This window comes from Dipodomys ordii, unplaced genomic scaffold, assembly GCF_000151885.1.
Source record: "Dipodomys ordii isolate 6190 unplaced genomic scaffold, Dord_2.0 Scaffold5, whole genome shotgun sequence".
In the NCBI taxonomy this organism is placed as follows: Eukaryota; Metazoa; Chordata; class Mammalia; order Rodentia; family Heteromyidae; genus Dipodomys; species Dipodomys ordii.
The window spans coordinates 11170990-11186760 of NW_012267221.1; the positions used below are offsets into that span (position 1 = coordinate 11170990).

General features: G+C 41.0%; 1 protein-coding gene across 1 annotated transcript in view; it reads left to right on the forward strand.

Annotated features, from left to right (window-relative positions):
- Tanc1 (tetratricopeptide repeat, ankyrin repeat and coiled-coil containing 1) overlaps window positions 1-15771 on the forward strand; it is a 232915-nt gene that overhangs the window by 160320 nt on the left and 56824 nt on the right. The window contains exon 9 of the mRNA XM_013029880.1: window positions 11178-11441. Coding sequence (XP_012885334.1) covers window positions 11178-11441 — 264 coding nt within the window. The remainder of the gene's footprint in view (window positions 1-11177; window positions 11442-15771) is intronic.

Genomic DNA, 15771 nt, shown 5'->3' on the forward strand with positions numbered 1-15771 from the left:
AAGGGTTCTCATTTTTCAAACTCTGCCAACTTCCTAGCCCAATGTTGGCAATGAAAAAGAATTGCTACTACTATGAAGTTGCATTGAAGGTGGGAACATTTAATTAGTTTTTAAAGAACTATTCAGGATTTTCATCTTAAGTGAGTTTGTCAAACCTTCTAATATCTATATTTTAGCCTTGCCTTGATGGTAAAGCCATCATACATTTCATGTCATTGAAACTATCCTTTATTTCCTGGCTCAAGCAAACATGCTCCATCAACTCAGATAACCATGAAAAGTTGCAGAAATTAAGATGAAGATGGAAGGAATAAGGAAGGGGTTGGTGAGCCCCTTTATCCTGGGAGACCCCAGATGCTGGAGATCATGTTCATTACCTCATTAGCTGATCTGGCAGGGGTGTAAGATTGTAGATAAATGAGAGGAAAATATTGGTCTACTGACAACATGCCTCTGTTGTTCTTTCCTTCGTGATCAAAAGAATTAAAACCTGTTGCCAAGGCATACATGGAGGTGTGGCAGGGAGGAGAGGGAAAAGGAACAAGAATTTCCTCTCTGGGTAGACCTTAGCCACAGGTGTTTGATGAGACAGGAGTGGTGAGACCAGAGAGGGAAAGAACTTCCTCTGCAGTCAACACTGGGCAGGCGAACTCCTGCGCCTCTTGTGAAGCAGGTATCGGGGACATACTTATGATCTATAATTGCTGGGCTTTTTGTGTGCCTTTTGCCTTCTGATGAACATGCTGACTTTATATGGGTATACCTTGGAATGGGGCAGCTGTGGGGCACCTTAGATATTTAGGAGTGTAAAATGTTCAAGAGCACTGTGGTTTTAGCAGGCAGAGATGAAGGTGAGACACGCTAGTGTCTTGCTCTGGAAGACCTGGCAGAAGCTTGTGAAATGAACAGGTGAGGATCTACATTTTAAATTAAAATAAGGCATGGAGAAGGGAGAATGTGGGTTTCCATTTCGTTTTCCATTTTAAATAGTCAAAACTTGCCCACCAGTAGAACTGTGATGGTATGACAGAGGCTTTGGGGTGGGCTTTCCAGAGTGCACACAGCTGCCACAGTATTCCATGCTTGGGGTTGTACAAGGCTGAAAGTGATGCTCCGTGCACAGTATTAGCACAGCTTATTCAGGGCATTCTGGGGACATTTCAGACAGTGGTAACCCATCCTTAAAAATTCCTTGGCCTTCCTAACTATTTAAGCTGATTTCTGGCATGCTGATTATATTTAATCTAAATACTTTGCCCAGCAGATGCAGGGATGGGAAGCCTGTGTTCCCACATGCCCGGGCAGCCTCCTTAGAGCTGCTATCAGGTGCCCTGCCTGTGTTCTGTTTCCAGTGCTTGGTAACAGAATGGGCATGCCAGTGACCATTAGAAGAACTTTACTGGGCCCCTTCCAGTCCTGCTCTGTAGAAGCCAGGGCTTAATAGGCTCTTCCCACCCCCTTTTTAACTTTATTCTGTTATCCAGAGGGGAGTCCCACTTTATCCTATTTCAAGAGGTTCAAGTTCTTCCAACATAAATGTCTTTGGAAGTATAATAATTCTGTCATGTAGAAATACTGTCTAAGCTGGATGAGATTAACTGAATTCCCTGAGTATCATTTAAAAAAAATTTAAAGTGAAGGTCTTTATTCTTTACATATTAAAAATCATTGGCATTACCTAGAAGTATCTGATTTTCAAATTTGCAGTGTGAAAGTCTTCCAAATGTGAAATCCAGCTGTACCAAATCAAGATAAAACAACTTTCAATTACTTGTATTGAGAAGAAAACTTTATATTTCTTTATAAAGAAGCTTTTAAAGGTGCTTCCTGTCTGCCTGAGAAAACATATTTTTCTTGGTGACACTCCTTGGAACATAACTTGGCTTCTAACTATTACAAGTGGAAATTATAATATATATTAATCTCAGCTTAGAAAAAAATGTATATTTACTGGAAAGCATATGAAAGCCAATCTGACTTTTTTAAAAAGCACTGCTGGAAATAGTGGATTTAAAATACTTTGCACCTATTTATGTGGATGTGTGTATATGTGGGGGGGGCTGGGTTATATTTCAAGACAATGACTATTTCTCCATTTAGGAAGATAGAGGATAGAGACTGGATGAAGAGAAACAAACCAACCCCAGACTTTTTAGAAAAAGTTTCTTCTTATCCATTTAACATATGTGCCAAGAATTCCTTGCAGATAGCAATTAGCAAACTTCTGGTTGAGGATGAGCCTCTATAAAGCAAATCTTCCATCACAAGCTTTTCTTTTACTGTCTACATTTACCTGCCAACATTTATAGTTGCCAAGCCTTTGTGTAGCATCCTGCATTTGCTTCCTCTTGCAAGGCAGTGTCAAGACAGTGTTTGAAAATAAGACTTCAACAGTGGCCATGTCTCCTTGCTGTGCTTTCCTTCCACTTTATCCACCTGCCTGTCCCAATCAATACCTAAACTGGAATGGGGTGAGCCATCACATTCCATCAAGCAAGCTGGCTTTCTGAAGGGTAGAATGCTCAGCTCTTTCAACTGTTTTCCTCTCTCCCTTTCCTTTCCTTTCCTGTCCTCCAGGTTCTGGCATTCTGCTTTACTTTGAAGCAGGGATGCAGGTATGAACTTTATTTAGTAGGGAACACCTTTGTCAAAATGTTATCCTTCAAAATGACTTACAGTAAATAATATTGGATATATGGTTAGTGCACTGCTGCTGCTTGCTCCAGTGTGATAATATTTGCGTAGGACATTTACAAAAAAGTTATCATGGACTTTTATCTTTCCTGACTCTCCTGCCTCCTCCCAGACTTATGAAATGAAAGTGATTTCAGGGTAGTTGGAGACATTTATTTCCTGGACTTTGAGTCCCAGGGGAGATGAGCAGATGCAAAGACACACAAAGATGAATTAATTGCACTTTCTCTTCATTTTTAACTTGTTGTAAATCCTGCCCTTTTGATTTTATGCTAATACTGCTTTGTTGCCACCTGTATTGCCCCCGCTTACTACTAAATTGCAATGCTTTGAAATTGATTTGGTAATAACTATTTAGAGTGTTTCAAATCTAGGTTAATATTCATTTTGCTACATTGCTTGCAATTTAAAAATCATCCTTAATTATAGAAGCCTTTTTTTAAAAACCTCTTGGGTGAAGAAGGAAGTTTTTTCTTTACATCTATAATTTGGTAATATATTCGATGTGGGAAAGAAATCCTTGGCAGTGATTCTAGTCAGCAGAGTGCCTGATATATTTTTACTCACACTGTGATTGAAGTTTTCAGGCTGTTCTTTTGGTGCAGCAAGCATTTAAGACTACCAACTATATTCTAGGAGCAAGTTTGTTCAGTACTGGGATAAGATAAGGCACAGCAACTATTTTAAAAACTTTTGAGACTACTACCTTATTAACTGCTGAGAGGAGTATAACACGTGGTATTAATGGACATCTCGATGAAAGATCCTTGCTGTAGGGACATAATACCAATCACTGAGCATCTTAAGCTCTTTTCTAAAGACGTTGAAACTTCATAGAGTCATTAGACTGTAACAGAATCTCCAATGTGAATACATCTGTGTACAGGTATGTGAAGCTTTGCCAGAGCACCATGCCTCATACCCTTGCTAGAAAATGTCACATCGTTTATAATCCTGACACCCTTTCTGGAAGCTGTTTTCTACTGTACCAGGCTACATTGGGCAGTGTTCTTGTTGAGAGAGGAGAATACAGCCCTCTGCCTCCCCCACTGCCCTTCCCACAGCCATTCCCTTTAGCGTTTCCATAGTCAAAGAGTATGATAAATGTGTTGGGAACTGTAGCTGGGTCCCTGGCCTTGCTGCATGTTGTGGCAGAGAACACCTTGCGCAATGCAAGCAAGCATTGAGCTAGAGATTTGGTACAGAGATCTGGCTGTCACAATCCAACGCACAGGGTTCCCAGTGCTGTGCCAGAAAAAGACAGGACTAGCCAGAAGTGCCAACCTGTCCTCCTGGGCCTGCTACAGAAGGAAAAGCCAGACAGGCTCTGGAGCTGACGTTCTCTGAGGCACCCCCATCCAGGTAATCTATTCAGCATTCCAGGAGAAGCTGCTTGCCTGCCTTTCTGTGCCCCTCTCCTTTTTGGACCCAGGCAGGTTGAGCTGTGATTACAGGTAAGCCAGGGACTTTTCCGTGTGGCTTAGAAATTTGCAGATGGGGTGGGCCTGGGATGGGGTTTGGAGAGACACACATACCAAGCACCATTCAGAAAGGTTCAGGAAGGTTGTTTCCCCCTTGACTACAGTGTTTGCCTTTGTTGCCCAGGGCAATCCACAATGTGGCCTGGCAATCTGAACCACAGTTGGGTGTGAGGTATGACTACAAAGGAAAGAAGTAAGGCTTCTGTCAGGCGATAGGACCAGAGAACTGGGGCTTTGTTGCCTTGACTTGTCTTTTTGATGTTTTCATGATCTCAGACTTTCTTTGCTGTAGTAAAACATAGCTTTGTAAAGTTATGGTCAGGTCGGAGGAGGCAATCTCTACAGTAGTAGTTGGATTTTCCTTTTTTTATTTATTTCTTGCCTTCTCCCACTTTCATATGCAGCCATTATGTTCCTTTCTTGTTTGATCTTTAATTCATTAGTCCAGTATTTTAACTTTTATACTCTTCCTGTCAGCCATTAAGCTTAATATGGAAGTTAACAAATGCTTGTTACTTTTTTTTTTCTTCAGTCATGATTTAAGAGGCACTTTAAGTATATGTCTTAATTGTTCCTTTCCAAACCCAGGGAACAACTGACTATTTAAAGCAATTTTTTTTTTTTTTTGGTTGGTCGTGGCTTGAACTCTGGGCTTGGGCACTCACTGTCCCTGAGCTCTTCAGCTCAAGGCGAGCACTCTACTGCTTGAGCCACAGCACCACTTCTGGTTTTCTAGTGGTTTATTGGAGATAAGAGTCTCATGGACTTTCTTGCCTGGGCTGGCTTTGAACCGCAATCCTCAGATCTCAGCCTCCTGAGTAGCTAGGATTACAGATGTGAGCCACCGGCACCTGGCTAAAGCAATTATTTTGAATATAGAGAATGCAAGACAGTCTATGGAGTACTTGAAGAAAATTAGTTTCTACTTTCCCCTCATTATTTAAAACGTATATTTTTGTGTATGCGTTGAGGTATAATAAATGAGGATGGTACTAAAAATAATTTGTAAATGTATCTGGAGCCAGGCGCTGGTGGCTTACTCCTGTAGTCCTGCCTACTCAGGAGGCTGAGATCTGAGGATCAAAGTTGAAAGCCAGTCTAGGCAGTAAAACCCATGAGACTGTTGTCTCCAATTAACCACTAAAAAGTCTGAAGTGAAGCTGTGGCTCAAGTGGTAGAGCACTAGCCTTGAACAGGGACAGTACCCAGAGTTCCAGGCTCCCCTCCCCACACACGTACACATACAGTATCTGTGAGTGCATATCCAGATTTTCTGTAAACAGCATGAACACTTTATAGCACAGCAGCAGCTCCAGTTTTGTGGGACTTTGCTTACTGGGCTGTTTTGGGAGTCAGCACGTTAAGCTGTGATGGGGGTCACGGTGCACATTAGTCACTGTTGTTATTCCCTCAGGATACTTACTTATTCTTCATTCCTACTGGGTGGATGAGAAATGCTCAGGCATAAACATGGCAAAAAAGGATTTTTCTTTTTTTGTGAAGATATGAGTTAGAGAAAAAAAATAACATGATAATGTGACAATTCATTTTTCTAATAACTAGGCAGAAATTTTATTGTTAACTTTTCTGGTAGCCAGTGGGAAGAGAGAAACCATATCATTTGTATAAGGTGATATGTGTAAAGAAAAAATGTTCCCTCCTAGATTAGAGTCCATATAGCCATATGCCTTGTGGTTCATCAAAAGGGAGAAGCCTAGGTTAGAACCTAGACCCCCAGAGCCTTCCCGCACTTTGTACCTCTTGTCTTTTTCATAGCTCAAGGAGCTGGCACCTCTGTTTATTTGTAGGAATAAAATGTTTGCTGCCTTCAACATGTTTGGTCTTTAGTTCTTAGAAATTCTGGATTCACACTATAATCCATTTTTAAAATTGATTTTGTGTGTGTGTGTGTGTTTGTGTGTGTGTTGTGTGTGTGTGTGTGTGTGTGTGTGTGTACACGTGTACACCAGTATCAGGTCTTGAACCCAGGACCTCTCAGCTTTATTGCTCATAACTGTGCTCCACCACTGGAGCCATGCCTCCACTCCAGCTCATTAATTGGAGATGAAGGCACAGACTTTTGTGCTCTGACTTTGAACTCCAGGTCTGAGCCCCCTGAGTAGGTAGGATCAAAAGCATGAGCCACTGGTATCTACCTTCTTGATTTTTTTTTATTTTTATTTTTATTTTTGTCGGTCGTGGGACTTGAACTCTGGGCCTGAGCGCTGTCCCTCAGCTCTATCAGCTCAAGGCGAGCACTCTACCACTTGAGCTACAGCGCCACTTCCGGTTTTCTGGTGGTTTATTGGAGATAGGAGTCTCATGGTCTCTCCAGCCCGGGCTGGCTTTGAACCGTGATCCTCAGATCTCAGCCTCCTGAGTAGCTAGGATTACAGGCGTGAGCCACCAGCGCCCGGCTTGATATTTTTTTTAAACTACAATTTGATTTAGATCTCACCATACTCCTTGGTCCTGTAACTATATTTTTGTTTTTATTCCAATTTGATTTTAAGAAGAGGGGTGAATAAAATTTGAGTCGAAGACAAAATGTTTTATTGTAGAACTGTACCTAACAAAATATTTGATGACTGGGTGATACCATTTTTTAATTAGGTTACATTAGCTACATAGATAGGATTTCATTGGGATGACTATTTTGTGCAAGGCACAGACTTCATAAACCTAAAATTTTGTTTTGCATTTATTGTTATTAAGGAGTTGTACATAGGAGTTTCAGTTCTGCAAGTAGATAATGAATATAATACTTCTTGGACGATGTCACTCCTTCCTTTGCTTTTCCCCATCCCCCCCTTGTTCCTGCCCTTAAGTTACATAGTTCATTTTTACATAGTATATATTGAAAACCATGACTGCATTTGTTCGCCATTTCTCCCTCCATTCCTCTGTCTCCTTTTTGCTCTCCCCTAAAAATACAACAACCAAAAAACAAAACAAAAAACAAAAAAAACAACCAAATAAAACTTTTTTAACTATAGATACTTACAGTGCTCCTTTTATGTGCAGTGCCTGTGCAAGCAAAGGGACTTTAGAAACTTGCTGTGTGTGCAGTGATAGCTAGTTGGTGTTGGATATGCCACGAACCATGTGCCATGCTTGTGAAAATGTATGGCTGTTAGCCTGGCTGGCTTCTTCTCACTCATGGTGATGATTATGTATATGTGCCTTGATATCTCAAAAAATTACATTGGCTATTTTTGAGCCCTGTGTACTAGCAGATCTGCTTACATGTACTGTTACTACAGAGTCAGATTAGTCTCCTGGGCTATCAGAATTTTCAAACTAGGTACATAGAGTGAACAGTAATATGAGTGAATCAATGAGTGGCACCACGCCCAGTTTAACACTAGCATGGTGCAGTTTAACCTGACAGTTCAATGAAATATAAGGCCAACAAAGCCCTCATGTTACAGAATTTGAAGAATAGTTAAGATATCTGGGTGACTATGATAAGCCTTAATTAACAAAAGCTGGCACCTCAATTTTATTTATTTATTTATTTTTGGTCATGGGGCTTGAACTCTGGGCCTGGGCACTGTCACTCAGCTCTTCAGCTCAAGGCTAGTGCTCTGTCACTTGAGCCACAGAGCCCACTTACGGCTTTTTGTGTTTATGTGGTGCTGGGGAATGGAACCCAGGGCCTCATGCGTGCAAGGCAAGTACTCTACCGCTGAGCCACCTTCCCAACCCACCTCTATTAATTTGTAGGAATAAAATGTTCTTAAAAATAGAGTTGTTAGGGCATTTTAAAACTTATTCAGAGTTTAGAAGATGTAAAGTACCATGTTTTAGATTATTTTTAAGTCCTCATACATTAGATACTATGTTGAAAATGAACTATACAACGTGTTGTGGGGGGGGAACAGAGGGGAAAAACTGGGAGAAAGTTAGGGAAGGGGTAACATAGTTCAAAAGGAAATGTATCATTACCTGACTTAATGTAACTGTAACCCCTCTGTACATCACCTTCATAATAACAATAAAAAGGAGCATATTTGACTACACACACATATATACATATTTGAATACATACACACTGCATTTTCCTAGGTTAATTAGAAGCTTATATTTCTGTTACCATGAAAGAAAAATATTTTTGAGTAGCATGGTTTTATTATGAGAGATTGGAGATGTCCTATTTGGTGTGCAAGGAAACCAGCATTTATCTGCCCCACTGATCTGCTTTGAGCTTAGAGAGAAGCTGGTTTGGGATGAAAGTTCACTGCCTAGGCTTTAAGCTATGCAGGCTGTACCTGGAATGAGAAGAGCCTTTGTGGGATGGGATAGTCTCCCTGTGGTTTCCAAGCCTCTTGCCTCCCTGCATCTCCCCGTGGCCTGGTGTGGATGATGGATGCCCCTCTGATGTGAACATCCCATCCGTGATGAGAAGATTCCGAACTGGAATCTTCTGCTAATCAACATTGAACTTGTGATAATCTTCTTTTGAAATGGCTACTTCCTGCATCTCAGAGCCTTCCTCCACACCCACTTTCCTTTCTCTTACTGCCAGGAGAGGAGAGTTTCCACCCATCAGAAACTGGGCAATATGTGGAGCCCTTGCTTCATGGTGAGAATTGGACCTTCAACCTATCCTGCACTCTAGCAACACCACCCAGGCTTTCCTGGCTCTCCTCAGCTGTTTCCTGAGGGCCTTGCAGCTGCAAGAAGCGAGCCAGTTCAAATCCCTGTTCACTCCCAGATACAGGAGACTATTAGGCTTTGACTCTAAACTGTGTGGCACCTAGGCAGAGCAAATGAGGGAAAATGCCATTTTTATTTTTAAATCAATTAATTTATTTTTGTCAGTCATGAGGTTTGAACTCTGGGCCTGGGCACTGTCCCTCCGCTCTTAAGCTCAAATCTAGCATTCTACTCCTTGAGTCACAGCGCCACTTCTCATTTTCTGGTGGTTTATTAGAGATAAGAGTCTCATGGACTTTCCTGCCGGGACTGGCTTTGAACTGCAATCCTCAGATCTGAGGAGTTCCTGAGTAGCTAGGATTACTGGTGTGAGCCACCAGGTGTGAGCCCAGCCATTTTTATTTTTTCACTTAAAATTATATCCCCTCAAATGAAATAGCCACAGCCATAAAACCAAGAAAAAACACCCTCATCCCCAGTTTGGAACATTTCCCTCTCAGGAACCTCAGCTATTTCTAGTATGTCCCAGAAAACCATGCAGAGGTCCAAACACTGGACTTAATAACCATGTGTTACTACTACAAGTTCTATTTTTGTTTTCAACTTAAGTTACTATTAATAATTAATTACCATAAATAAATAATATACTCATTAATAAATTTTTTGTAAAGCATTAACACAATTTCTGTCATATAGTTAATCTTTAATGTTCGTTGCTGACTCTTCCCACTACCCCCACCATTTTTATAGTGGGAAGAGATGTACTTATTATACTAGAGTATGGTCCATTGGAAACACAGTGAAGGCTGTGCTTAATTTTAGAGAGCTGGAAGCATGGTTTGTTACCATTAGAACATTCAGAAGTGATGTACTCCCTGAAGTGAGAAGACCCCATCCCATACCAGCTTGTACTTTAGTTAGAGACATAATGCCAACAGTCTTGACTAGAGAACAGCGAGGTTACTGAGGTGTAGTGTCTTTGGCTACAAGTGCAATTGGAGTTTGTTCTTCATTTGCTTTTTCATTTAATAACCAAACATTTATTGAGCACTTTTTGCCATGTATATGATGCGAGCTTCCATGCATAGGAGGGTTTTTTGTTTTTTAATTTAATGAGGGAGGAGACCAGAGGGCAGTAAGTCCAGGCTGCAGCAGCAAGAACCATCTTAGAATTGTGGCAGGGTTTCCTGTGGTGTGGCCATAGCAAGGAAAATGTTTTGTCTTTACTTTTAAACCTTAAGGAGCATTCTAACAATAAAAAAGGGCCTCTCAGACCCTCTGGTCCTAAATAACGGACTCTCTTGGAGCTAATTGGCTGGTCTGCTGATGCAGTATGCTCTTCATGATGAGTGGATGAAGCCGCTCCCTTAAGGCAGCTGAGTCTGAGTGCACTTTGGCCAGCCGCTCTCCCATTTGCCAGGCTCACAGAGACCTGGGCTGCTGGAATCCAAACAGAGCATCCGTAGACCCGACCCCTGCCCTTAAGGACACAAGTTTGCATAAGGTCAACAGTGGGAAAGGGGCGTGACCTTGGTGAGCTGTGGTTGCGGGGATCCCACACAGCTTAGTGTCTGTATGTTAGGAGTGGTTGTCTGTAGAAGCCATATGGGGTGAGTATTGTACTTTTCTTTTATCTTCTCAGCTCTCTCTAAGATGTTTATAAAAGGTTTTTCAGCATTGTGTTGTTTTTTTCCCCTCTTTCTCTGTTGGACTTTTTTCTAAGAGGTTAAACTTTAATTCTGTCACTATGTTGGTACTTCCCTGTATTGCCCAGAAAGAGATTTTTTCCATTCTGTGACTCTGGAGGAATAAGTCAAGTTGATCTCTCCAGGCCAGGCTGAACAAATGTTATAGATACTGACTTTTAGGATCAGATTCTCTCCTTGATTTTGTAAATGTACTTTTGTTACTAAAGATTTTTCTACATTAACTTCTGTATTGCTCATTCTTCCTCCAGATCCCCACCAACAAATAATTGTTTGGTTAAGATATTTATAGATTCAAAAGGATTTAATGTGATGAGCAATTCATCATGGGTAAAGATGGAATATGTCATATCCATATTGCATAGATTTGCTGTTCAATGTCTGATGCCTCTAGATAGCTTTTTCTTTATCTTCTTGAATCTTTTTCCTGTACAGTGATTTTGCAGTGTTATTTCCCCTGATAAGCAACATTCTTTGAATATACCAAAATACATGGTATGAAACATACTTTGATAAAAATCTGTGTGGACTGGAAAACTTTCCATTGATCCTGTGAGGGGGAGGTGTGTGTGTTTTCACTCTCAACCACTCCAGCTATGCCTGGTCTCCTTCAAAGTATTTTGATCTCTCATTTCAGCCACAATTACAAGTTCATCCGAAAATGATGACCGGAGTGGCTCCAGTTTGGAATGGAATAAAGATGGAAGCCTAAGGTTAGGGGTTCAGAAGGGAGTGCTTCATGACCGCAGGGCAGATAACTGCTCCCCCGTGGCAGAAGAGGAGACCACTGGGTCAGCGGACAGCGTGCTGCCTAAGGCAGAATCCTCAGCTGGAGATGGTCCGGTCCCTTATTCTCAGAGCTCCAGCTCGCTAATAATGCCACGGCCCAACTCAGTTGCAGGTAAGGCCATGAATCTCCCTGGAAGGGTTATGTCAGAGCCTGAGGAACCCGCTGTGCACTGTCTTCTAATAGGAATCTGATCCAGATACCATTCAGTGTTCTGATCTTACTTTTCTTAAGTCTCAGTTTACCCACCAGTAAACACAATAAAGCTGCAGTTAGCAGTCTCTCAGTGACCTTTTCACTCTAGAATTCTTTTTTTTAAGAAAACTTTTTTAAAAAATTATTGTTATAAAGGTGATATACAGAGAGGTTATAGTTATGTAAGTCACATAAAGAATACATTTCTTTTTGGACAATATCACCCTTTCCCTTGTACTCTACTCTAGATTCTTTAAATCCATTTTTTGGACAATTTGGCTCATTGTATATAACGGAAGAAAGCTAAAAAATTCTTCCCTTGATGTCTGTTATTTTAAGCTTCAGTAAATGTATGACTTCTTATTTTATCTTGGTAAAGGAATTATTTAGAGTGAAGGTGTTACTATCAGCATGGGGAATTTTGAATCTAACTTTAAAGCTTTCTTTTGTATAATTGAAGCCTGTCATATAGATAGGAGATCCGATGTTTCTGCATAATTCAAACAGTGGTGCATACCATTTAAAGCATATGCAGCGAGGCTGGGGAAGAGAGAGAGAAGCGTGGTAGCTGGGAAGAAGGAAGAGAGCCACAGATGGCAGTGCAAGGAGTTGGACTGGTTGTCAGGCAAGGAGAGGAGTCTTGTGCATTGGGAGAGGCACTCCTGCTTTTGAAGGTCTTAACACTTGCACTCAGTGCTGTTGTGCTGAATTTAAGAGAGGAACTTTCATGGTAATTCTTGGTTACTAGCATAGCACTTAAAACATCCTCTACTAATACATAGACTCAGATTCTCTCCCCCTACATCAAAGGATTTTTCTGTGATTTATACTGCTCCTGTGGGATGTGCTAGGTCATTCTGGTTGTTGTTAGGTGTTTTTTACGATGGAACTCTAAAGCAGCTGGTAAATAAATGGCCTTAATGGAAAAGTTCTGAGGTAAACTTTAATTCACTTTCAAAGGAAGCAAAATGGCCTTGTTCCAGAAGAGGGATTTGGTGTGTCTGCCAGAGAGAAACACTAGAGAACATTACTTGTTCTGACTGATGGTTCTTCCAAAAGCTTTTGTGTTTTCCCACTATAATCCCACCCCTTGAACATAATACGTTGCACTCAAGTGGTTTTAGGTCGTAGTTACATGGTTAGGATGAATGGGTCACTCATACTGTCCCAGAACTTGACAGCTTTATTTTCTTCAAGAAAATAGCAAGTTTGTCCTCAATATGATCAAATCTTTTCTAAAATTAGGGAACACATTAAGATGTTACTTTTAGCAGTGTTAAAAGCACCCCTTTGGGGTTATGTTTTCTGCTGGATGTCCCTTTTATATGTTCTCCTGCCGGGTGAAGTGACAGTAGGTGTGAGCTGATCCTTTCCAGTAGACTGCCATAATTCATGGAGCAGAGCTTTCTGATCTCTGCGGTATGCATTTATTATGTGTGCCCTGGGGCTGGATCTCCTGTGGAATAGGAGGATCTTACCTTGAGGTTTGAGCAGAGACTACCTTGCTCATTTCTCCTGTTTTGTATGTTTTTAAAACTATGTATGGAGTTTGAAAGGAAATAGGCAAGTGCCTATTTGTTAGTAAGCTAGGAATCTGCTAAATCACTTCCTGCTTCTAAAGCTTAACCTCAATCAGGGAATAATGACAAGTTGTGTCAAGGGTCATGGGAAAGAATAAGGTTCCATTGTGTGAATTACTGCAGCACTGTTTGTTTAGTAACTAGAAGGCAGACTGCTGCAAATATTAGAAGGACTGAAATAAAATGTAAAGTACATCATACTGAAATCTCTTGGAAGTAGTGGTATGCTAACATCTATGTAAACAAAAACTGCCATTGGATAGGAAAGGTGGTTCCATGGGAATAGAGTAGGATTGGCATGTGATACTAGGCCTGTTTGGCGTGCACATGTGCATCTGTACATACTATTTGTGCTCCTGCACACACACATGCATGTGTGTGAACCTGCCCTTGGTGAAGCTGCAAAATTAGTTGCTAAAATCGCTAGCTTTCAAGGTCATTGGGCTTGCTACCAAAAAAAACCAACCAAACAAAAAACCTGTGGTTGTCTATTAACTATGCAATGTGGTAAGCTTTTTTTTTTATCAAACCTTATAAAAAATTAATTGGTTGCATTTGGAGATTGTTTCACTCTGCAAAGTGGTTCTTTGTAAAGCTATTTGTTAGTAGGATTGACTTGCAGTATTACAAATCATGTGAAAGTGGATGACATAGACACTTTTCAAAAAAAAACGGGGATGTAGAACCTTTAAAATTAGATATTGGTTATTCTACAAGTTGGGCAATAGGTTCTATTTTTGGAGGCTTTTGTTTTCTCTTGAAATATTTTCTGAATGGATCATAGAACACTGTTTAAATCTCGAGGAAATGAACAAACAATTACCAACTGAGTTCTAATTTTCTTGAAACACTAATTGGTAAGTGCATTTCTGTTTGGTAGGTTAGTTCATGACTCACTTGGACATGGTACTCCTTGTTTAGTGTAGAGAGGACTCAACACCCCACCGCTCAAACAATAACAACAACAACCTTTCCTGTAGCATTATGAAGTGTGCTTCTCTCCCACATCATACACAGCATCTGTGTATTCACGTGAACACACAATTAATAGTAGATTCATTACAGTGTGAAATTGCTTTACTTCCCATTTTCCTCCAATAGTTTTTAGGCCTTGAAATCCTTTGTTGTTTATACTGAGTGCAAGTCTGACTCGCACACTGGTAATGTGTGAGGCTCTATTTTAAGCAGAATGGTTGTTCTCAGTCACCTGGTGTGCTAGGTGGGAACACTTGAGTTCATAGCTCAGTTCAACTATCACTGCACTATTTGCTCTCAGATGTCTGTGTGGCTTTGAAAATGCTTCAGAAAGCAGAGGTGGCTGCAGCTGGTCACTTGAAGTCCTGATGCAACTTTCAGTTCTGCTTTATCATGTTTGGAATGGAGAATGAATCCGCAGTGGAACCAAATCAGCCAATTGACAGTGTAGCTGCTTTGCTGCATAGTTTGGCGGCGATGCTCTGATGACTGGAAATATGGAAAAAGAGGCTCTTGAAATCTCACCATCATCTGCATCCAAATCAGATGAGGGCTTTTTGAGGTGTTTTTATTTAGAAGTGGGGAATAGAAAGCCCTTTGAGGATCTGTGTGTCTTTGTAACATGAGCTGAAGTAGCATGTGGGATGTCTGCGCTGTTCAGGCTGTAAAGTGAGTTTATGTTTATAGCTATGATGGCACCTTATGTCTGAACCACTGTTGGTGAATTCACTATGAAGCGTGTGGCAACAGTCTGCAAACATGTTGCAAGCTGTGTTTTGTAGTGAGCTTGGAGACATGGGGGCCGGGAGAGGAATGGTGGTCCTGTTGCTCCTCCATGAGGTTTCATTCTCCCCAGTTATGAATGGACTAGAGAGACACTCCAGGCTGCTGTTGGATTAGCTTACATTACGTCTGGTTTTTGCTGCATAAGAAATTGACTCTTTCCAATGGGAGAGATGTTTGTGGTCCTTGGCTATGGGCATGGCATTCATTTGAATGTGTTGCGTAGTGTGTCATCGGGCTGTGGGTAGACGTGGAAGGATGCAGAAAGTACAGATGCACGCTCTTCTGAAGGCAGTTTCAGGTACTTCTCTGCTTCCTGGGAAAGTAAGGAAATAGGGCACATGCTTGATTGCTCTCTGAGGGGATGATGGGGCATTTCTGATTCAAGCTTGGAGCCCCCTACCTAGGTGCAGATGGAAGAATGGAAGAGAGTGGTATGGACATGAAAAAGGAAAGATGTAAGCCTTGTGGAAGTAGGAAAGACTTGGGGCAGATGATGCTGGGTACTGCTGACACTGGATCTACCAAGCCTGTGGGATAGCCAGAGAGTTTTCAGAAGATAGATGGCCCAACTTGTGTTGCATCCTGATTGTGCTAATGACTTCACCAGTCCTTAGAAGACTTAACCTTTGGGACACAACTCCCTCTGCTCCTTCGTGTTCCCTTGAATTATGTGTGTATTTTATTGTCCTGGAAAATACTCATATGTCTAAGATTAGCAGAACCTTACATTGGATTATTTAATCCATAAACCAGTTAGGTAATTTTATTTAGAATTCCCTAATTTTGATCTAGGATGAAATGTAAATCGATGTTTAAGGCAAAACATGTATGTATATTTGTGGCTATGGTTTGCTGACACTTAGCAAAGTTACTTCACAGTAGTTACTTTTATAATCTAATTTATGTAC